Source organism: Cetorhinus maximus, chromosome 1 (genome assembly GCF_964194155.1).
Source record: "Cetorhinus maximus chromosome 1, sCetMax3.hap1.1, whole genome shotgun sequence".
NCBI lineage: Eukaryota > Metazoa > Chordata > Chondrichthyes > Lamniformes > Cetorhinidae > Cetorhinus > Cetorhinus maximus.
Window position 1 is genome coordinate 165051318 of NC_135879.1, and position 25502 is coordinate 165076819.

General features: G+C 40.7%; 1 protein-coding gene across 6 annotated transcripts in view; it reads left to right on the forward strand.

Moving 5' to 3' along the window:
- pde4d (phosphodiesterase 4D, cAMP-specific) overlaps window positions 1–25502 on the forward strand; it is a 1053459-nt gene that overhangs the window by 950011 nt on the left and 77946 nt on the right. For all 6 annotated transcript variants that reach the window (XM_078549378.1, XM_078549337.1, XM_078549370.1 and 3 more), the window contains one exon: window positions 12334–12446. In XM_078549378.1, the coding sequence (XP_078405504.1) occupies window positions 12334–12446 (113 nt within the window). The remainder of the gene's footprint in view (window positions 1–12333; window positions 12447–25502) is intronic.

Genomic DNA, 25502 nt, shown 5'->3' on the forward strand with positions numbered 1-25502 from the left:
ATTTTACGCTGGCAGGATTTTACAGTCCTGCGAAAGTCAGTGGTTTTTTGAGCAGCTCGCTGCATTTTACGGCCCTGCCCCTGCCATGACGGGGCCATAAAATTCCACCCACAAAGTGTGTGAAGTTGCAGTGTTTACTCAAAAAATCCACTAAGCAGAAAGAGTTAGAGCATGTCCATTAAATTTTAAGTATTTTTTTAATGATGTGAACCCTTAACTTCTACCTCTACTACAGTACCTCTCTGGCACTGAAAATTTACTTTTATAAGTGTGGAATCTCATTTCTTTAAATTTTGGTTACTATTCAAGAATTAAAAAAACAATAAATTTTAACATTGTCTTTTACTTTTTCTTCCTGTCTCTTTTATCTCTCTTCAATCCCATTTTTCTTTCTGTCTCTGCATTTCACTCTTTGCATGTGTTTTAACATTGAATCAAATATTCTAACTTATAATCCCTGGTTCAGACTGCACATGCCTCTTGAAAGGATTCTTCAGTCTGATTGTTTGAAGAGACATGCTGTTGCTTACTCTGTTCACATAGGTCGCAGATCTCCTACGGAGGACACCAGGCTGTTTCAGGCACTAATTTGGCTGTAAATTGTTGATCAAAACCCCATGAAAAGTCTCTACTCAGCTACAAGTGTAGTGAACAACAAGTGCCATTTGGTTGCCACTAATTGCAAAATCCAGGTTAAGACTTTATGATTATGTTAGAGCATGATGAAGATCACCACATAGACCATAGCCCCTGACTTGGAACCAGAAAGAAGGCCTTAATGTACATATCACAACAAAGCAGAAAACATAACAGAAGGCAAAATGATGCACAGTAGTCCAGTTAGCTCTCTGGGGAATCAGGTGTGTTACTCCTATATAGGGGATTAGAAAGTTGGAAGGTCCCCGGTTCAAACCCCAGTCTGTGAGTCAGCTAATTTCAGCTAAGCAAAAGTAGGTGCACTATTATTTTCCACAGCATCTTTGAGCTATGAAAGGAAATTATTGGCCACATTCCTACTTTTGAATGCTAACCAGTGACTCTAGGAGTTTGAACATTAGACAAAGATTGATTGGAATTGCCTATAGCATCATGCTGACACTTAATGTGAAGATATAAACAGGAAGGAGCAGGCTCATTAGGGAAGGTATAGGATGACCCTGGACCTTCAGGTGAAAAGGAAAGTAAAAAGAAACAAAACTGTGCAAAAAAAAATGAGCTAGAGTATTTTGGACAAAAATTGCCTTTTGAATTTTGTTGACACCACGCTAGGAAAATAGGTAGAATTGAGTGATTTGGTTTGGTGGTGAAGTGTAAGGAACAGAAGATGCTATCCAGTTTACTCTCCATACCTTATTTGTGACCTTTCTAAATGCTGACTTGTTTTTCTGTGGCAACTGAAGTCTAGCTTCCCTTCCCGTTCCTGTCCTGACTTAGTGTAAGCTTAGAAAGATCAGTGAAAATACAGTCAGTCATGTGTCATACAGCATCTCGTACTATTATAGCACCCTTTGCAACAACTAGTCACGGGATAATTGTAAACAATAGACTTGCTTAGTACAGTATAAACAGAATGTACAATAAACAATATAGTTAAATACATACTGTGCTTTATTCTTCACATCAGTAGCTCTTATTCATTTAAGTAGCATAAACAGAACATCTTAACTATTACCCCATGTATTTTTTAACATCACAATTCGAAATAAACATAAGCTAATCAGGGCTTCTGAAGAGATTGCAAAGGAGAAAAGTGTGTTCTTTCAATTTTAACACGTTTTACCAGACTGCAAACAATTATTATCATCATACTGCAGTTTAAGTTGTCTCTTACGAATAAGCAGATGTTTGGGACCATTGTGTATTCAAACAAAGCAACCATGTTATCATATACTTACAAACTGACATAGAACCAGCTTTTGAAAACCTTCACTGGATATGTTAATAGAAGCTCTTGCTCCAGCAGCATGTTTCTCATATCACACAATTCACCGAAGCTGCTGTGTAGGATGTGTTTCTGATTTTGTAATCCTAAACCTTCCCTTTAGAAGGTTGTTTGTGAAATGGTTGTCACTGTCCGCTGTAATTGCTGATTTGCTTGGATTGATGTAAAACTGTGCACCAATTCAATTTATTTGATACTCAATCAAGATGACACATTATCAGTAATCAATAAACATAACACTTGTCAAAGGTATTTCACTGCATATTTGGAAACTTTAAGAATGTGCTTTTTCTAATACACCTATGAAATCCTTATTTTCCACTTTTTCCTGAAGAATATGTATCTCCTGTAGCTGAGAGTTGTGTGTGCAGAAAACTTCTACCTGAAAACTGTTCAGCAGTGCTTCAAACTGCACAACCATATCCTGTTGAACCTGAAGATTGTCTTATAACTTATTTTTCAGTAAGCTACTAGGAACCACACAGTAGTTGTGAATTTTTAGGAACAGGAATAAAGCTTTAATTTCTTGAGCTTATCCTATTTCACTGACTAAACCACGCACAACTGTCTCCAGTACGTTCCTCTATCCCTTTGTTTTTCTAAAATGTAATTTGCTTTTATTTTTGCTGTAACAAGTTGTATTTTTTATATCACCTTTAATAAAGGAAAACATCCCAAGGCATTTCATCGCAGCATTAGCGTGCAAACCACACTGAGTCTTTAAGGAGATACAAGGGCAGATGGCCAAGTCTTGGCCAAAGGTTAAAAGAGAAAAGAGAGGCAGAGAGGTTTAGGGTGGGAATTCCAGAGCTTAGGGCCTTGGCAGCTGAAGGTATGGTTGCCAATGGTGGAGCCGTTACAATCGGGGATGCTCAAGACGCCAAAATTGGAGTAGCGCAGCTCTCTAGGAGAGTTGTAGGGCTGGAGGAGATTACAGAGATAGGACAGGGTCGAGGCCCTGGAGATATTTGAAAAAGAATGAGAATGTTAAATTTAAGGTGCTACTTCACCGAGAGCCAGTGTTGGTCAGCGAGTACAGAGATGATAGGTGAATGGATTTGTTGCAAGTTAGGAAAGGGACAGCAGAGATTTGGGTGACTCAAGTTCATGGGAGACCAGCCAGGAGTGCATTGGATTAGTCAAGTCTAGAGGTAACAAAAACATCGATGAGGGTTTCAGCAACAGAGGAGATGAGGCTGCAGAGGTGGAAATAGGTAATCTTGCTTCCTTGATAATTTACTAAACACCTCACAGCCATTTGGGTGAAAAAGTTCTACTTCACTTCTCTTACTCCTCACTTCCTCATTTTTATCTTGTGTCCCTGGTATTTCAGCCCTTCACCACAGTGACCAATTTGCCTAAATGAACAATTCCCCTCCCTGGTTTCCTAGAACAGCAGCACAGCTGACTGGAAATTGCCTCACAAGTGAAATACATTGATTGTGGCCTAATGTAGAGCAGACTCAGTGGGTAGTTTTGGCCTATTCCTCCTCCTATATCTTATCAGCTAGCTATTTAAATAAAAATAATTGTGTATAAATGTTGTACATGGTCCAGTGTATTATTTGGACTTACACAGAAATATTCTGTGACATTGTCTAATGGTTGTATGGACATAAGCATGTTTCAGCTCACTAGCATTATTCACAGAACAGTAAAAGAGAATATTAATTAAACCATTCATTTAGAAAATAATTCCACAACATTTTGACACAGTATATACTTGAATGACAAAATTTCTTCAATTTGCCAAGACTCTTGAGTCCGTCATTTCTGTGGGCTGGTGTCCATATTATCACAGGTCTGCAATGTGCAACTATTGCATTTAAAACTGATTGATGAGAAGATGATCCATGGATCGTGGAAGAAGAGCTCAGCAGAAACTGGACTTGGGATGAAAGAGAGGTGTGTACGTCAGAGCAGTTTACACACCTCACATTTCATTTGCTGAGATCAATGTAAGTGTGTCTTTCAAGGGGTCAGTTCAGTCTCTCCTAAGAACATAAGAAATAGGAGCAGGAGTAGATCATTTGGCCCCTCAAGCCTGCTCTGCCATTTAATAAAATCATACCTGACTTTTGACTTCATCTCCACTTTCCTGCTCAATCCCCATAACCTCTGAGTCCCTTGGAGTCCAAAAATCTTTCAGTCTCAGTTTTGAATATATTCAAAGTCTGAGCATCCACAGCACTCTGGGGAAGCGAATCTCAAAGATTCACAACCCTCTGAGAGGAGAAATATTTCCTCATCTCAGTCCAAAGTGGCCAATCCCCTTCTCCTGAGACTGTGACCCCTAGTTCTAGGGTGGAATCGTCCCAGATTTGCACTAAGTATGGTAGCAGGTGGGTAAAACGATGTTTCACGCCGTATCATCCAAACCTGCCACATTATTTATGCATTCCCGGGAAACACACCGTTTCCATGGCAGGCAGCCTCCGATTCACCTGCCACATCGTCACCTCACCGCTTCATCACGTCAGACCCCACATTTAAAGTACAGCCACGCTCAGTGCTTCTAGCCCAGGACTGCAGCAAAGAAGACATGGCCCTGGAAGGCAAGAAGACTGCAGCCCTCAAGCGCCCTTTGGATGCTGTGGAGGCCTGCTGTGATGTCCTCTATCCCCTATCTGGCCACAGGAGGGGCAGCAACATTACCACTATGGCTTGGTAGGCATTGGCAGAGGTGATCTGTGCCAACGCTGCACAGAAGAGGTTGGCCATCCAATGCAGGTAGAGGATGAATGCCCGTGCAGTCAGGGTATGGCAACCATCTCATCACTCTAAACTCACATATTCAAGCCCATCACACATTCACTGGCATCTCACTCACTGCCAGCTCAAGGGACATCACCACCCATTCTCACACACATACCCTCACAAGTCCATCTGGCCTAATCTCTTCTGGAGACAGCCTTCTCGGGCATCACCATCTTGAGGCCACTTGCGCAGATCAACATGTGCCCCCCCACACACACCCTGGGTTACCTTCCTTCCCCAGTACAGCTCTCGCCCTGCAGCCTCTTCCCTTACCTGAGGCCACTTCTCCCCCTTCACCAAGCAAGCCCTAGCCCTGCAGCCATTGAAAAGCCACCTACATATGGCTAATCTGATAGATAGAGACCGGCCGTGAGTCCCCCCTAAAAGTGATGTGGTGCTGTCTGTGAAGCCTGGCACTGATGGCTGTGAGTGCTGACTGAAGCAAGGTAGGCAAACAAACCTTGGAGTCTCAAGTGAAGTGCAGCCTGCCAGGTGTACGTTGCTTATGTGCTGTTGTGAAACAAGTCGGTGTGTTTTCCCGACCATGTGGATGGACGATCCAGTGGCGGGGGGGTGACAACTTCATCGGGCAAGCCTAATAATGATATGCAGATGTATCACAATGAGACTCCCGACACCTGATGGCGGAGAACATGGCCCGCTATCGGTGGGCTGAGCGGACAATCGCGAACTGGTTTCATCCCATCACGAAACCAACCGCGTCATATTGTCCGCTCACGCCACCAAACACGCCCAACACCGGAGGGCACAGAAAATCCCAGCCCTAGATTCTCCAGCCAGGGGATATTGTCTCTCAGCATCTCACCTGTCAAACACCTCTTAGAATTTTATATGTTTCAATGTTTCATTCTTCAAAACTACAGAGAATATAGGCCCTTTCTATTGAATCTCTCATCATAGGACAATACTCTCATCGCAAGAATCTATCTAGTGAACCTTTGTTGCACCTCCTCTAAGGCAAGTATATCATCCCTTAGGTATGGAAACCAAAACTGTACACAGCCCTCCAGGTGTGATCTAACCAAAGTCCTGTACATTTGTAGCAAGTCTTCCTTACTCTTGTTCTCCAACCCCCTTGTTATAAAGGCCTGCATAGCACTTGTCCCCCTAATTGCTTGGGGGTACTTGTATGCTAACCTTGTGTTTCTTGTACAATACATCCAAATCTGTCTGAAAAACAATATTTAAAAGTTTTTCACCATTTAAAAAATATTCTGATGTTCTATCCTTCCTACAAAATTGGAGAACCTAACATCATACTCCATTTTGCCATTTATTACACACTCATTAACATATCCCTTTTCAGCCTCTCCCTCACTACTGCAAAAGGTGCCAGCTATGGTTCCATGGCAGCACTCCTGCCTCTGACTCAGTACTTTGTGGTTTAAAGCTCCATTGAGTTGCTTGAGCACAAAATCTAGGATGATGCTCTAAGGGAATGCTGCAGTGTCAGAGGTACCATCTTTTGGATGAGACATTTGACAAGTCGCCCCTCTTGACTCTCAAGTAGCTGTCAAAGATTCCTTGGCACTGTTTCAAAGAAGAGCAGGGAACATCTATCCGGTATCCTGACTAACGTTTATACATCAACCAAGAACACTGAAACAAATTCCCTGGTCATTATCACACTGCTATTCGTAGATGCTTGCTGTGCAGAAATAGGCTGCAGCGTTTCTATATTACAACATCGACTACACTTTAAAAGTATTTTATTTGCTGTAATGCATTTTGGGATATCTTGAGGTTATAAAAGACACTATATAAATGCAAGTTCTTACTTTACTGGAAATATCAGCCTGACTTGTATGCTGTAGCTTACAGCAAGGCCCAAGCCCATGACTTCCAAGTTCAGTGGCAAGATGCTATGCCGAGAAAGCAATTAAATGCTGTACAAAAAATAGAGAATGGGAGACTGAGAAATACATTACGGGTAGAATTTTCCCACCGTCAGGGGGGTTGTGTGGGGGCAGGCGTGAACCCGATCAGCGCCCCCGATCGGGTCCACGCCGCCATTTTACGTGGGCAGGCCAATTAAGGCCCGCCCAGCGTGACGCGCACCCAGCATGCGCATGAGGCATGAGGTGCATCGAGGAGATAAGTTTTAAGTTTTAAAAGGTTAATCAAGTGGAGAAATAATTTTTATGACATGTCCCCTCATGTGAAACTGCCACATTATGTGCATTAATTTTAATGAAAATTTGTGTGAAAATTTAAAATCATTCATGAAACCTAATCCCGCCCGTGGATGAGGTTCCATGAAAAATGCAAAGGCCACCTGGGCTCTTCGGCTGCCCGGCAACCTTAAGGTTTGGGCTTAACTGCTTTTTTAAATGGCCTTAATAGGCCTTTGACAGTTCAGCGCCACCGAACTGAAAATCTAAATGATGCGGGGTGACGTTGGGATGCACGCCTGATGTCACCCCACGTCATTTTATGCCTCTGCGAGCGGGCCCCGTCCCCGCTCGCTGGGCTGAAGATTCAGGCCTATATTGAGAAACAGGTGCTAAAGGAAAGAAATGAAGGAGAAGCAAAAAGGGAAAGCGAACAGAAGCGAAAAAGAGAGCGAGCCATCCATTTTTATTTATATTTATCAGTATCAGAATTGTAACTAGAGGATTGGGAGTGGTTATATGAATGTTTCAGTGGGGTTACCTCTGACAGCATTTGTATTGGGACACAGCTTGACAAAAGGGAGAACCACGGATGCAACCAACAACCATCCTTATATATACACATGCAGGAGTCCATTTCCAAGAGAGAAAACGGAGAATCTTTTGGGTGTAAGGTTTAAGTCCTTTTGAAGACCATGAAGGGGTGGGGGGTGGGGGAAGAAAGATCCTTTTGGAGTGAAATTGTACAACTCCATTAGTGAACCCCCAAAAGTAGAGGTATTTTTAAATGAAATAAATCCGATTGTGTATGGGGTGAGAGGGAGGGGACAAGAAGAGAAAAATCATGATCTGAATGGCACAGAGAAAGAACCTGTTGTAACGTTGGTAGGAGAAGAACCTGTTGAAAGAGAAAAGAGACTGATGACTTGTTGAGTGGGAGGATATAGAAGATAAGTGTTGAGATGAGGTGTGTCCAGCCCTTTTGCAGGCAGTGGGAGGGGGAGGGGAATTGCTGCTGCCTGGGGCTTGCTGACCCCACGATGTCAAAAGGCATAAACTTCCAGCTCATCATGAAACTGACCATGGGAGATGCTAATATATATTCTGACAAGGTGTAGATTTACTTTGTTAACATCCCAAATTTGGAACTTTCGTGCATTCAACAAGAAATACATACATGAAATTTCATCTCTCTTGTTTTTCAAGTTTGTTTAACAGTGTATTCAACTGACAAGCTATTCCCACCACCCATGATGCTTACTGTTGCTCAGTGTTTGCTCATGTAAGGTATCTCTTGTTACTGAAGCTGGAAAGTAGGTGTTTGTTTTTACTGTACCGTGGTTACTGCATTTCATTTAGCATGAAGCCACGTCACTCGCCAGCAGTGCTCCCTGCTTGCAGCAGTCTTAGACAGTGGATAAACAGACCGATGGATTTATTTTAATTTCTCTTTAAATTCAAATTGCAAAACAGTCAATTTTCAGCAACTAAAACAAAATTGAGCTTTTTAAAATATCTGAATCACACTGCATATTCACTAAACTTCAATTCAAATATTCCAAAGAGCAGTTTACATTTCTTGTAAAAAGATGTTTACAAAAAATGTCTTTAATGGTGAGATGTTTCTAATAGTAACCTACCAAATAAAGGAATGAAGGTCAAATTACAGTGCATTTTTATTGCGTTTTACCTTAATTATTTTATGACGCATTTAAAAGGTACCTGTTACCAAAATAAACTCCCACTTTGAGCCACTGTTACGCATGAGAGCACTGAATAATGACAGGAATTTAGTGGTAAACCAGCGCTAAGACAGTGTTGCTCTAACAAGAAGGTAACAGTGGTAATGGTGTAAAGTTCAATAACGTGCTTTTTCCCTCTAGAAATATAATTTTGATATATTGTGATGCATATCCTCCACCCAACACCCAGTACCTTACCTTGACCCATAACTAGCAGAGGAGATCAAAGTTCTGCCTTGCTGCCAGATCCAGTCATGAATGGTGGTGCATAATTGAACAACTAACAGGAGGAGGAGGCTCCATAAACATCCCCTTCTTGAATGATGGCAGAGCCCAGCATGTCAGTGCGAAGAGCAAGGCTGAAGCATTGGCAGCCACCTTCAGCCAAAAGTGCTGAGAGGATGATCCATCTCAGCCTTCTGCTGAGAATGCCAGCATCATAGATGCCAGCCAACTTGATTCACTCCAAGTGATATCAAAGAGCAACTCAGCACACTGGATACAGCAAAGACTATGGGCCCTGACAATATCCTAACTGTATTGCTGAAGACGTGTGCTCCAGAACCAGTCATGCCCCTAGCCAAACTATTCCATTGTGATATTGGCATCTACCCGATAATGTAGAAAATTCCCCAGGTATATCCTGTCCACAAAAAGCAGGACAGATCCAATCTGGCCAATTACGGTCCCATCAGTCCATTCTCAATTATCAGCAAAGAGAGGGAAGGTTTTGTCAACTGTGCTATCAAGTAGCACTTACAAAGCAATAACTTGCTCATCATTGGGTTCCTCCAGGGTCACTTCAATCCAGACCTCATTTCAGCTTTGGCCCAATCAGGGACAAACAAGTTGAATTCCAGAGGTGAGGTGAGAGTAACTGCCCTTAATATTAAGGCAGCATTTGACCGAGTGTGGTATCGAACACTGGTAAAATTGGGGTAATTGGGAATCCGAGGGAAAACTCTCCACTGGTTGGAGTCACATCTAGCACAAAGCATGATGGTGATGGTTGTTGGAGGCCAATCATCTCAGCCCTAGGACATCGCTACAGGAGTTCCTCAGGATAGTCCTAGCCCAACCATCTTCAGTTGCTTCATCAATGATCTTCCCTCCTTCATGAGGTAAGAAGTGGGGATGCTTGTTGATGATTGCACAATGTTCAGCACCATTAGTTCAGTACCATTCACAACTCCTTATATAATGAAGCAGTCTGTGCCTGCATGCAGCAGGATCTGTGTAACATTTGTCCTTTGTAGCAAATGCTTTCCCATGATACTTCTCTAGGATTGCAAGGTACCTGACTGAGCTTGCGTGGTACTTCACCCAGCTGAAGCTGCTTTCCTACAGTGCAGTTATGTTCATGTTTCCACATGCCCACCATGCTGCTAGAAAGCTGACCACTATCATGCATACAAGATGGCACTGGGGTCCAGAAGACATAATCGGATCCTGATATTTGACATTTAAGTATTTAGTAGGCTGTGCTTGCCTGAGGCAGACAGCCCACTGTTGTTGGAAACCCTATAGTTAAAATGATATGAGGCACAAACATTTCAGAAGGCAATACATAGCACCTGACTGCCATTATAAACATTCACATGTCTCACTTCCACTAGACAGTCAGGGTTAAAATTAGGCCTAGTGCATTGGAGCGTGGGAATAATGTACCCCTGCACAGTTATTTTTACAGATTGATGTCGAAAATATATTGGGAGTGAAATTTAGTTTAGGTGGTAGCTCCAAAATGGATGACAGCAAATTGGGTGGAGTGTACCAATCTGGTAATGTCTATTTAGTGTTACTGCACAAGATGAAATTTACTCCCATTCTGTCAGAGTACAGAAACAAAACTCAATAGTCATTGAGCTATAAATATAAATACATGAGCGATGGGGAGGATAGAATTGCTGAGCTGCATTACCACCCTTCAGGATCCCTAATGCTGACCCTACCAAAGGAAGGTCAGATGTAGGTCTCCTCCCTGAAAAGGCAATGGTGAGCACCCATGTCTCTGGTAACACAGCAAGGGCATCCACCAAGATTCAGCTGGTGAGCGGCTACCTGGAGAGCTGTGGTAGAGGGGGTGGGAGGGGGAGGGGGGGCGGATGGTGGTGGTGGGCTTTGTCAGTTTACCCCTGGAAATAACTTTCGAAATGTTTTCTGTAAAATTGGCATTATTTTTCTTCAGTGGTCTAGGCCACAATCTCATCCTGGAGCTGCTGGTGGACCCACTTCCACAAGCAGTCAACATGATATAATCTATCGCTTTTGACACTATGTCAGCTCCCCCTGAGAGCCAGAACTATGGGAACTGGTGATAGATAGAGTTCCTACCACCTCTTACTCTGACAGCCTTGTTTGGAGCAAGCAGATGTTACACTCCAACAGGCCATTCTTGGGTTCTAGACCACGACTCTGCAAATCTGGGCTTTCTGCAGCAGTAACACTTGGAAAAGTAACACTAGAAGTTTGCAGGACATACAGTCGACTTTTAGCCCAATTGCTCAGTCAGGAAAAGCAGTCCAATAATACAGTTATACTGCATATCTTGTGTTGCAGAACAGTTTCTGCTTCTGAGTAATACGAGATGCACATTATAGCTGCAGCCACGCAATGTTAAATGTAAATTGAATTTTGAGAACAAGAGTTATTTTCATATTTTTATTAATTGTTGTCTTTCCTAGTATAGAATTATTGATCCAGAGCTACTTTTCAAGCATCTTTTATAATTTTAATGTGAAGATTGCCTTGCACATGTGCTTCACCCATGCAGATTATTTCTCCCATTTCTACACAATATAAGAAAGCAATAGCAATAGAAATTTACACATATTTATTCAATTAACAGGCAATGCTACTCCAGCTGAAGCCTGAAATCTTTCTGAAATGTATTTCATAGAAAGTTGATATGATTCATTTACCACTTACTGGAGCGTTGCCAGGTCCAGATCCTCTGTGGAACTCTATGCCAGGATTTCTGTTCAGCCTGGCCCTTGCTTGTACAGTGTACTGGCGCTTTTGGTTCTGGTTCAAAGAAAGAGGCAGACTTTGTTAGTTGTGTGATGCCACATAAGAGTCCACTAACTGACTCAAGTGTTAGGAAGATGAAAATGATCAGATTTTCATAAAATGATGTGACAGTTTAGATGTCACAACTAAAACTGAGCAAAAACAGGAAACCCTGTCTCTTCGTGTCTTATTCGAACTGAACTGTATATTCTATGAGTGACTATTGAGAGGACTTACTGGCTCGTTTATATGGCTTTATCCATTCAGCTGTGTGATGCTGGTGTGGTTAGAAAAAAATAATTTGAAATCGTCATGGAGAGATTTTCTTGGGCAATGGGAAACTGACTCAACTACCTGGCTCAGGATAAAGGCTTTCACTTATTTTATGGAAAATATTCTGCAGACTGAATATGTGTGTTCATTTCTGGGTTTAATAATACGAGTAGACCAAAAGGTGGACAAAGAGAGAATTCTTCATTCATCATGTTGTGTTTCTGACTGACAGCTCAACAACTGTGCTTTCCTCTCCTACAGAAGAAGATCACAAAACTATTGTGGCTGCTTCAGTTTGACGACAGAAAATATATTTTTCAGAGTTTTTTTTGTTGAGAAAACATTATGAAGGACAACTCATGTGTGAGCTCTGGTCACCCGAACATGGCTTTGTGTGGCATGGTGGACCCTTTCAATGTCACTGCTAGCCCTGTAAAAAGTTCAAAAGCTGAACTCCCATTCATCTGTTTGTTCGCAGAGGAGGCCTACCAAAAACTTGCAACAGAGACCCTGGAGGAGCTTGACTGGTGCCTGGACCAGCTGGAGACCCTACAGACCAGGAATTCTGTCAGTGAGATGGCCTCCAACAAGGTAGGACTTTGGTGCCATGGGTTATCAAATGGTTTATCTATTTTGATAACCTTTGAGGCAGTGAGAAAATAAGGTCTGTCGTGATATAACACTTTGATTCATGAATAAAGTTTTGTGTGTGCACACTGGCAAACCTATAAAAGTTTAAGCAATAGGAGTGATCAGAATTTGACTGATCTAGGTAAGGAAGATGTCTGCACACAGTGTATCTTGTGCAATACTACACAAGTCATATTCTGCAAACATTAAAAAAAACCTTCTCATCAAGAATCAATCCACGTAGTAAGTCGGGACTCAAATTCGTGGCCCACTCCCCATACCAACCGTCTAAGATCAAATGTTTCTGTGTTCTGTCTATTGCATAGGAATCAACCTGAATCATATTAGTGTATCTGCAGCAAAATACTGCATGTCTCCAGGTAAGAATACAGACACAAAACAGGTACAGTTTTTTTTATATGAATGCAGGCCTTGTTTATCCTCTGTCATTCAGATAAAAAGAATGTGTTTTTGGTTAGTGATTTCAACAATTGTATCACTAGCCTGTTGCAAATGAAGTGTTTAAATTGCTCTTAATCAATTTGTGTCCATTTTCCTGAGACAACTTTATAGTTTCAACAAGCTAGTCTCATAATAGAATCAAAAATAGAATGCATTCTGTGACGTACCAAGAATTAATGCAAATATAGTTGATTGTCTAACACTGCATTTAGGATTACAGCGCAGTTAGTTTTTAGTAAGTGTGATATAGAAAGCTCATTTCAATATGCAGGGCTTTTCCAGCTTGCTCTTGTTGAAATCTTTCCCTTTTAGGTGGCTTATAGGCCATGACTTAAAGTTATCTCAATTTTTGTGGAAAAAGGTGACATAGGCCATATTATTAAGGTGGACATTTGGTCACTATAGCAAAGTATGAGGTTTGGGGGGAGTGGCTGCTTGCAATATAAACATCACAATACAAGGCAAATACATGATATGGTGTCAAATCAAATAGAAAAATTATATTTGCAGATGATGTACATTTATTTTATTCTCATGTTTACGTAAACAAAGTTTATGTAAACAAAGTTTATTTTTAATCACATTGAATAGATGTGTAAAGTTGTAACAGATAATTTCTTGCAGCCTAATGCAACACAATAATCAGGTCACATTTAAGTATCAATTCTTCACAATCATAATTCAGTTCATCTGTTGAACTGTGAGAATTCACCATCACTTACTTTGGGGATCTCCAAAACTCTTTTCCACTCTTCAAGTTAGTCATTTTGTTGATTCTATATGGAACATTGTAAAAGATAAACAAAAAATCTTACAATTATATAGGGCCTTTCAAGATCTCAGGGTGTTCCAAAGCACTTTACAGCCAATGAGGTTATTTTGAAGTGTAGTCAGTGCTGTAGGAAATATGGCAGCTAATTTGTGCACTGCCAGTTTGCACAAACAGTAATGTGATAATGACCAGATAATCTGTTTTTTCAGGGACAGTGATTGAGAGATAAATATTATCAAGAGAAAAGGAATAACTCAAATAAAAGCAAACCATGCTGGAAATACTCAGCAGATCAGGCAGCATCTGTGGAAAGAAACAGAGCTAACATAATAGAGTTAAATGTTAACTCTGTTTCCACAGATGCTGCCTCACCTGCTGAGTATTTCTAGCATTTTTGTTTTTAGTTTAGATTTCCAGCATCCGCAGTATTTTACTTCTGTACCAGAGCTAATTCCCCTGCCCATTGCCCCGTGCAATGGATCTTTTATATCCTTCTGAGAGAGCAGGTGGAATCTAATGTCTCATCCGAAAGACAGAGTCTCCGGCAGTGCAACACTCTCTCAGTACTGCCCTGGATTGTTAGACTAGATTTTTGTGCTTGGGTCTCTTGTGTGGAACTTGAACCCACAGCCTTCTGCTTCAGGGCCGAAGTACTACCATCTGAATCACTAATTATGCCATGAAGTAAATGGTGGCTAATTCTGACAGTGTACACAGACAATTGTATTATTGTAAATGCTACGTGCTACTTCTATAAAACCCAGTATGATGGCTGGATTTGGAAATAATGTTTTCAACTCATATCTTAAAAGGTAAACAGGCATTGTCACACTTAATGGTAACCCTCTGATTGCACTGAATGTGACTTCATCTTTCACCTGTTCCTCATTAAACTGCCCTCTTTGCAAAAATATATTTAATCCTTCAAATTGGATTTAAGTGTCTTTCATCTCTGTGATGGCAAATCTTTCTGTGGCAAGATGTTTGCTGGAAATATAAAACTAAATAACAATTAATTTTATAATTAATATCTGAAGTTGGGTTGATCATCTGCTGAGTTAGCTCAATGATTTACTGATGTGCTAAAGTATGAATGAACCAATATCTTGGTTCTTCTATCCAAGCTGTGTGACAGGCTGTTCTTTATGTAATTACAAATAATCCCATTGGACTAATATACTTTATATATAGTTAAATTGCCACTATAGCCTCCCCAAATATTTCCAGGAAAGGCAAGAAGGTCAGGGTTTAAACTACTCACAAAGTGCTGAAAATATTAGGTAGAATTAACTGTAAATACATAATATATTTACAATTGAGTGGAGTTACTTTAAGTGGCATGTCAGCAACAAAGTATGCCGCCTCTACCTCTTCATTTTCTTTTGTTCTTCCTGACCTCTGAAATTATTATCTTTTTGAAGAAAGTGTTGACCAAAGTGTCACATTTGCAGTGCATGCAATGTCTTTCTCACATTGGATCATTACACAGGAGACTTTGTTTTGTGCAAAGGGAAAACATGATGGCCAAAGATAAAGCTTGGTCTGACCATGGTATTACATGGCGGAGTGCACATAGAGTGCACAAATATGGCTTTAAGCTTTTAAAAGAAGCACAGACAAAACATAGAAATGGGAGGAATTTTCTCCCTCTGCCCAGTCTCATACTAATGCTCCAGAAAACCTACCTCTTTGACCAAGCTTTTAGTTGACCTGCTCTATATCTCCTTGTGCAAGTTAGTGTCAAATATTATATGATGATGCTTCTCTGACACATTTGGGGCATTTTACTATATTAAAGGCATTTTGTAAATGTAAGTTGTTCCTCATTTTCATGGAGATTTAATATTTGCAACATGTCCTGTATCTAATATAAAAATTTGCCATTTTGCTGACCACTTTACTGCACATTCCACATTCCAGCCTGTGGAAAAGAAGGTAAAATGTGCTAGTTTTGAAATTATTGGCCTTCTCATTTGTATGTAAGTTCCGTGTCTATCTCAACAATCCATAAACAAAAGAAATTGCATTAATATTGTGCCTTTCACATCCTTAAGATATCCAATGATAATAAAGATAGTCAATAATGTACTTTGGAAGTGTAGTTACTGACTTAATTTAAAGAGAAGGGCAGCCAATTTATTTACAACAAGGCCCAACGAACAGCAAGGGAAATAATGTATTTCTAGTGTGCTATTGGAGGGGTAAAGTTGGTTCGAGCTCCCACTCTTGTGAATTCTCCTACTCTTATGAATAGTGCTATGAGGTCTGTTAGGTTTACTCTAGGTGGCATACCGGCCTCATTTTAAATTCTCTGGAAAGTGGCATTTCCATTTATGCAGCAGAATGTCGGCCTAGGTTATATGCTTAAATCCTGGAATGAAGCTTGAACACATGGCCTTCTGACTGGCAAAAAAACTATTGAGGGGGCCATAAACTAAATAGTGGGGACAAGGGACCTAGCTTGGGAAGATGTGATAAATATTAAATAGAGAAGACAAGGCAATACAGCAAGTTAGCAATAAGGGAAGTGGTGATCAGAGCGTGGCAGGAAAGGATAGCGTGTACAAACCTAAGATTGCAACAGCAAATAAAGCTAGAAGTTGCAAAAATTGGAAAATGACAGAACTAAAGGCCCTCTATCTGAATGCATGTAGCATTTGTAACAAAACAGATGAATTGACAGCTCAAATAGAAATAAATATGTATGGCCTGATAGCCATTAGAGAGACATGACTACCAGATGACAAAGACTAGGACTTGAATATTCAAGAGGATATGACATTTAGGAAGGAGAGGAAGCTAGGAAATTGTGGAGGGGTAGCTCTGTTAATTAAGAATGAAGTTAATACAATAGGGAGAGATGACCTCAGTACTGAAGATCAGGATATAGAATCAGTTTGGATAGAAATAGTAAAAATAAAAATTGTGGGGGGTGGTTTATAGGCCTTCTAACTGTAACCACTCTGTAGGACAGGGTATACAGGAAGAAATAATGGGGGCTTGTGAAAAAGGTACAATGATAATTAGAGGTGATTTTAATCTACATATAGATTGGGTGAATCAAATTGATAAAAGTAGCATGAATGATGAGTTCATAGAGTTTTTTCCACACAGTTTCTTAGGGCAGCACATTTTAGAGCCAACCAGAGAGCAGACTATACTAGATCTGGTAATGTGCAATGAGACAGGGTTAATTAATGAAATAGTAAAGGTGCCCCTGGATAGCAGTGATCATAATATGATTGAACTTCACATTCAGTTCGAGGGAGAGAAGAGTGGATCTAAGTTTTAAACTTAAATAAAGACAATTATGAAGGCATGAAGATAGAGCTGGCTAAAGTCAATTAGGAAATTAGATTAAGGGATAGGTCAGTGGAAGTGCAGTGGTAGACATTTAAGGAGATATTTCAGAATATTCAGAATAGATACAATCCAGTGAGAAAGAAAGACTATAAGGGAAAGATGCACCATTCATGGCTAACTAAGGAAGTTAAAGTTAGAATCAAATTGTAAGAATATAATAAAAAAGAAAATTCTGGAAAACTCAACAGGTCTGGCAGCATCTGTGGAGATAGAAACAGAGTTAACAGTTCAAGTCCGTACAACTCTTCTTCAGACTTAGCTTTGAAGATGAATCATATGGACTCCAAACGAATCTGTGGAGAGAGAAACAGAGTTAATGGTTCAAGTCCGTATGATTCTTCTTCAGAGCTAAGTCTGAAGATGAGTCATACAGACTTGAACCGTTAACTCTGTTTCTCCCTCCACAGATGCTGCCAGACCTGCTGAGTGTTTTCCAGCATTTCCTGTTTTAAGTTTCAGATTTCCAGCATCCGCAGTATTTTGCTTTTACCTATGTAAGAATATAATTCTGCAAAGATGAGTGGCAGGTCAGAAGATTGGACAGAATATAAAGAACAGCAAAGAATGACTAAAGGATTAATAAAGAGGGAGGGATTAGAGTAGGAGGGAAAGCTAGCTTGAAATATGAAAACAGAAAGTAAGAGTTTCTACAGGTTTTTAAAAAGGAAAAGATTAAGAAAAGTGAGCGTTGGTTCTCTAGAGAATGAGTCTGGGGAATTAATAATGGAAAATAAGAAAATGGTGAATGAATTAAACGGATATTTTGCATCTGTCTTCACTATAGAGGATACATGTAACATCCCAGAAGTAATTGTGAATCAGGAGGTGAAAGGGAGGGAAGAACTAAAAATAATTACCATCACCAGGGAGCGAATACTGAGAAAATTATTAGAACTAAAGACAAGTTCCCAGGTTCTGGTGGACCTCACCCCAGGGTCTTAAAAGAAGTGGCTGCTGAGGTAGTAGCTGCATTGGTTTTAATTTTCCAAAATTCCCTAGATTCTGGAAAGGTTCCATCGGATTGGAAAATAGCAAATGTGACTCCTCTGTTCCTGAAAGGAGGGAGGCAGAAAGCAGGAAGCTACAGGCTGGTTAGCTTAACATCTGTCATAGGGATAATGCTGGAATTTATTATTAAGGAGATTATAACAGGGCACTTAGAAAATTTCAGTGCATTCAGGCAGAGTCAACGTAGATTTGTGAAAGGGAAATCATGTTTGACTAATATATGGAGTTATTTGAAGAAGTAACAAGCAGCATGGATAAAGGGGAACCTGTGGATGTGCTGTACTTAGATTTCCAGAAGGCATTTGACAAGGTGCCACTTCAAATGTTACTACACAAAACAAGAGCTAATGATGTAGGGGGCAATGTCTTAGCATGGATAGAGGATTGGTTAGCTAATAGGAAACAGAGAGTAGGCATAAATGGGTTGTTTTCCGGTTGGGACAATGTGACGACTAGAGCTCCACAGGGATCAGTGTTGGCATCTCAATTATTTGCAAGTTATATCAATGACTTGGATGAAGGGACCGAATGTATGGTTGGTAAATTTGCTGATGATACAAAGATAGGCAGGAAAGTAAGTTGTTATTAGGACATAAGGAACCAGCAAAGGGATATAGATAGATTAAGTGACTGGGTAAACATTTGGCAGATAGAGTATAATATGGAAAAATATGAATTTTTCCACGTTGGCAGGAAGAATAGAAAATCAGCATATTATCTAAATGGAGAGAGATTACAGAACTCTGAGGTACAGAGGGATCTGGATGTCCTGGCACATGAATCACAGAAGTTTAGTATGCAGGTACAGCAAGTGATTAGAAAGGCAAATAGGATGTTGTTGTTTATTACAATGAGAATGAAATATAAAAGTAGAGATCTTTTACTATCGTAGTATAGGGAGTTGGTGAGACCACATCTGGAGTGCTGAGTACAGTTTTGATCTCCCTATTTAAGAAAGGATATAAATGTGTTCAAAGCAATTTAAAGAAGGCTCACATGATTGATAGCTGGAATGGGGTTTATCTTATGAGGAATGGTTGGACAAGTTAAGCCTGTATTCATCGGAGTTTAGAAGAATGAGAGGTGAATTGACTGAAACATATAAGATCCTGAGGCAACTTGACAGGATAGATATTGAAAAGATGATTCCCCTTGTGGGAGAGACTAGAAATAAAGGACACAGTTTAAAAATAAGGGGTCTCCTATTTTAGACAGAAATGAGATTATTTTTCTCTCAGAGAGTCGTGAGTCTGGAACTCTCTTCTCCAGAGAGCATTGGAGACGGGGTCATTGAATATTTTTAAGGCAGAGGTAGATATATTCTTGGGGGAGTCAAAAGTTATCAGGGGTAGGTGGGAATGCAGAGTTGAGGCCACAATCAGATCAGCCATGATCTTATTGAATGGTGGAGCTGGCTCAAGGGGCCGAATGGCCTACTCCTGCTCCTAATTTGTATGTACTAATTCCAGGATGATATCCCAAATGCAAACAAAGTCTATCTGAACCTCGCAATATTCAAATGGATAGAGAGTCCTTTCCAAAAGATAACATCCATCATCAAAATTTGGTGAATATAAAAACTGAGGTTGGCAGCAGTTGGTAATTGTGGGATTTTTTGGCCATGGAGTTCAATGGTTCAATCCAGGAGGAACATAAAAAGGGAAAAAGTGGTCAGATCTCCACCTGAGCATCAGAAAAAACAAAATATTTTTCTACAGAAGGGGTTCTTCATTTTGGAATAGGTTGACATCCACCACTGTTCTAGTTTGTATCATTGTGAAAAATTGGATGGAATTTGTTGTAAGGTACCGTTCGGTGGGTCTTAATGAAGTTTTCGTCATCTTAAGCAGGTTAATTGTATGTATTTATTAACTACAGGGAGAATTTTCTCCCCGTTGAGTGGGCCGGTCAGGATAATTATAGGTGATTTTAATCTACATATAGATTGGGCGAATCAGAGATGTATGAAAAATATTTATTAATTTAATGAACCTCATGAAACCTCATCCTGCCCGTGGATGAGGTTTCATGAAAAATGTGAAGGCCTTAAGGTTGGATGGGCAGCCCTGTCAAATTGGTTAATTGTTTTATTAATGGCCTTAACAGGCCTTTGACAGTTCAAAAGATCGGAATGACACGCGGTGACTTCGGGACACTCACCCATCATCACGGTGCGTCATTTTACATGTCAGCGTGCGGGGTCCGCCCCCGCATGCTGAACAGAAGATTCTGCCCTACAAGAACTATGTACATATATATTGTAAAAGGTTCAAGCTAGGAACTATCTCCATGCTTGCTTGTGCACACGACTCTGTCCAACACTAGACTGACCCCTAGTTGTGGGTCATGTGTTTTCTTACATCACTGTGTGGGCAGTACTGTACTCAGTCCCAAGTTAACCCTTTATGTGCCAGACCCTGATACTACAGAATTGTTAACCAAAAATCAAAAATAAAAAGTAAAGCTGTTAGGAGTATATCTCCTCAAACAAAACTAATACATTGCATTTTTACAAGGGAAAACTTTGATTTGTCAGAACTGCAAATGCATAGAGGTTATTATTTTAATTTGGGAATTGGGAATTTGCAGTAACTTCTGCATTTTGAAATTTTGATCACAGGGATATAGATTAAATAAACAAATTAAAGTGTACAAAAGTTAAATACTGCAAATGCTAGAAATCTGAAATAAAAACAGAAAATGCTGGAAATACTTAGCAGGTCAGGCAGCATCTGTGGAGAGAGAAAGAGAATTAACATTTCAGGTCTGTGATCTTCCTTCATTACTAGGGAAAGTTAGAAATGTAATAGGTTTTAACAAGTAAAAAGAAAGAAGGTGAGAAGAAGAACAAAAGGGAAGGTTTCTGTTAGGGTGGAGAGCAGGAGAGATTAAGTGACAAAGGTTTCATGGTGCAAAACCAAAGGGAGTGGTAATGGAACACGTAAAGAAACAAAAGATGTGTCTGGGGAAATGTGAATAACAGGATACTGAATAGCTGATGGCAGAAAGCAAAATAAATGAAATAAGAGAGAAACAAGGGAAAATACCAAACCAGCAAAGAAAACTGAAACAAAATGGGGGCAGAGGTTATGATCTAAAATTGTCAAACTGAGTGTTAAGTCCAGAAGGCTGTGAAGTGCCCAGTTGAAAGATGAGGTGCCATTTCTTGAGCTTGCGTTGAGCTTCATTGGAACATGGCAGGAAGCCAAGGAGAGAAAGATCAGAGTGGGAACAAAGTGGAATATTAAAATGACAGGTTACTGGAAGCTTTGGTTCACATTTATGAACTGAATGGAAGTATTCTGTAAAGCATCCACCCAGTCAGCATTTAGCCTCTCAATGTTTTTTGGAAGGACAAACCAAGGTAGGACATACACAGTAAATGGTAGGGCACTGAGGAGTGCGGAGGAACAAAGGGATCTGGGAGTTCAGATACATAATTCTCTGAAAGTGGCGTCACAGGTAGACAGGGTTGTAAAGAAAGCTTTTGGAATACTGGCCTTCATAAATCAAAGTATTGAGTATAGGAGTCGGGATGTTATGGTGAGGTTGTATAAGACATTGGTGAGGCCAACTTTGGAGTATTGTGTGCAGTTCTGGTCGCCTAACTACAGGAAGGGTATCAGTAAGATTGAGAGAGTGCAGAGAAGATTTACTAGGATGTTGCCAGGTCTTAAGAAGTTGAGTTACAGGGAAAGATTAAACAGGTTAGGACTTTATTCCTTGGAGCGTAGAAGAATGAGGGGAGATTTGATAGAAGTTTACAAAATTATGAGGGGTATAGACAGAGTAAATGCGAGTAGGCTCTTTCCACTTAGATTAGGAGAGATAAACACGAGAGGACATGGCTTTAGGGTGAAAGGGGAAAGGTTTAGGGGGAACATTAGGGGGAACTTCTTCACTCAGAGAGTGGTGAGAGTGTGGAATGAGCTACCATCTGACGTGATAAATGCGGGCTCACTTTTAAGTTTTAAGAATAAATTGGATAGATACATGGATGGGAGAGTTCTGGAGGGTTATGGCCTAGGTGCAGGTCAATGGGACTAGCGGAATAATATTTTGGCACAGACTAGAAGGGCTGAATGGCCTGTTTTCTGTGCTGTAGTGTTCTTTGGTTTTATGGTTCTATGTAGAAGAGACCACATTGCAAGCGGTAAATATATGTACTAAATTGAAAGAAGTACAAGTAAATCGGTGTTTCACCTGGAAGGAGTGTTTGGGGCCAGGAGGGTGAGAAGGTAGGAGGTAAAGGGTGAGGTGTTGCATATCCTGCACTTGCATGGAAAGATTCTGTAGGAAAGGGAGGAGGTGTTGAGAGTAACAGAGGAGTGGAACAGGGTGTCGTTTAGAAAACGGCCCATTCAGAATGCTGGAAGGAGAGAGGGGGGGGAAAAGTGTTCTGTGGTGGCATCACGCTGGATGTGGCAGAAATGGCGGAGGATGATCCATTGAATAAAGAGTCTGTTGGGAAAATGAGGGAAAGGGGAACCCTGTCACAGTTCTGGGAGGGAGGGGAAGAGGCGAGAGCAGATGTGCATGAAACAAAATGGACAGAGTGGAGGTCCCCAGCAACCATGGTGAGCGGATTCCTTGATAGAGGAAAAAAGAAGACACATCAGAAGTGCTGGTTTGGGAGGTTGCATCTTCTAAACAATGTGATGGAGATGGAGAAACTGAATGAAAGGATTGAAAAAAATTAAATGGAATCGTAGTTATGGTGTAGGCAAGAGTGTCAGCAATCATCCAGAAAATTGAAATTTGATCTAAAGCTTGTTTGCTGTAGCATTTCAAATAAGCATTAGATGGTTTGTTGAATTTAAATTGCAAAGAATTAGGTAAACTTACCTTCGAGGAACATTTCACATCTTCACTAATGACACAACATTTTTCTTTTGGCATTGTAAATTTGTTTTCTCTATAGGTAACCAATAGTTATCAATATCAAAGATTTATTAAGTAGCTTTCAACTGTGGTTAACAGCAATACATTTCATAACTACGAGGGAATTTATTTAAAAATTAAACAGCCATTTTAGCTGTTTTATATTTTTAACCAAAACAAATAATAAAACAAGCACATAAAACACATGAAAAATAGAGTAAAATATCAGAACACGAAGCAGAATAAAAGACAAAAAACAAAAGCCCCCATCATTAAACACTGCAAAGGTGTTACAGTGCATAAGTGAGTAGTGTACATATTGATAAGTCCAAAGGACATTAATATTGTTCCCTATTAATTCTGTTGGGTTACAGGTCTCTGTATGGAAATTTACACCATTAAACAAGCAGATACCATTTACTTAAATGCTTCACTAACATTTAAGCTCTTCCATCCTCAGTCCGTCACAGAACTATCTCATCCAACGCAATAACTTACTCACACTCTCATCCTCTGTATCTCTCATACCTCAAAGCCCCTCCAATTTGGAATAGCAGCGAGGTTCAGTGTGCTGCCCAGCAATATGCCCCTTTGTAGACATCAAGACCCAGAGCTGTGTCATAAGCAGAGGGGGCCATAAAGCCATTTGTGGGGTGCTTCTACCCTGTTCATCAAAGGTGCCCAAGTTAATTTCTAACCTTTATAACTTTATTACATTTTAACCAAAGTTATTGGATGAATTCCTGGCCTGAGCTTTGGCTTCCAAGTTGGAAGCGCAGAGTCGGGAAAATTTCCAGCTTTGCAAACCCGACTCAGGAGAAAGTGCCCCGGATGGTCAGATTTTCATTCTGGGGAAAGGGGTTGTGCGGGGGGAGGTGGGGGTGGGGAGCTGATGTTAACAGGCGTTGTGCCTGCTGCCCCTGGAAACAGAGGCAGCGCAGGGACTACTGGGTATGAAGGTGAGCAGGGTGAAATGCCAGCCTCTGTGACCCAGCACTTTGTCCCAGTTGCAAAAAAATACAAAGAACCCTCACCCCCACACACTCCCCAAGCCCACTCATACCCTCTATGTCAATCTATGCCTCTCTACCAAACCCACTCATGGCCTCTCATTCCCTCCATGCTAACCTATGCCCCTCCACCCAGCCCATGGCCTTTTATAACCCCTATGCCAATTTAGTGCTAACTCCTGCCAACCCATGCCCCCACCCACCACCCTTTGCTCTTACACCCTCCATGTCAACTCATCCAGTATCCACCATGGGCATACCTCAGGAAGCATGCTGAGAAATGAAGCTCTAAGTGCTTATTGATGAATTCACTATTTTACAAAAACACTCATTGATGAAAACCCATTCACTACATTTAAATCCCTTCAACCACTTAATCCCTTATAACAACAAGTATTTGCATTCAAAGCTCCACATCATAGACTTCATAACTATTTCGAGCTGTCAATCAAATGGTGAACTGACAGGCACCCCACTGTGATAATGATAGGTTGTGAAATCAGTCAAGCAGCACAAATCCTATAAAGATAGTCCTTAGGCTTATGGCAACAGACATTGAAGCTTAAGACTGCTTTTTTTTTATTTAAAGGCCAGGCGATTTAAATTCTTTGATAGCTTGACAGTTCCAATGAGCTTTGACAGTTCCCTTGACTTCTTGACTGCTCCCTTAACAGTTCCCATGACAGCTTAACAGCTCCAATGAGCTTGACATCTCCAATGAGTTTATCCACTTTTTACACACATTCATATCTAATTTTAACAACCCCAAAGGGCACTTGACTTCTCACAAAGGGCACCTTACCTCTCCCAAAGGCGTTCCTGGACCTATCCAAAAGGATAGCCTACCTCTCCAAAGAACTCTGCTTACTTTTGATTTTCTCCTGATAGGCCTAATGTGCACAAGTCACGTTTTGGACATCCAACTAGCAAAAACTGGATCTGACTGAAGGCAACTGCACTTGAATGTGTGTAGCTGCCTCCATGAGCCACAGATGTGCAAAGTACAACCTGCCTCTCTTCCCTTCTCTGTAAAATTGGCAGGTGATGTGTTCAAGGGCGGGGCTTCTGGAATCGGGCCTCTGACACCATTTTGGAAAAGCCGGAGACCCTCTTCACCATAACAAAAATTCAGGCCCCTTCATTGGATACAGAATTTATTTCATAAATAGGCACACTGCCATTTTTTATTTTGGGATTGAAATCCTCACTTCAACTGTCTGAAAAGTGTTGGTGGAGCAGTTCCATTTTTGAACATGAAGTGAAGTTTGAGGATTAAAAACTTAAAAAAATGATTTTAAGCTATGTAGTAAATAAAGTAAGGTGGAGTGATTGCTTGGTGGATCAAGTAGGCAGGATATTCTAAAAGCAATGGGCTGAATTTTCCTTGTTGGGTCATGATTCCAAATCAGCCTCTATTCTGGTTCGGGAACATGGAAGTGGCCATGGCGGGATATTGGTCGTGGTCTTCTGGGAAGCAGCCAATTAGGAAATCTCTTCTGGAGCCCACCTAATCAAGGACTA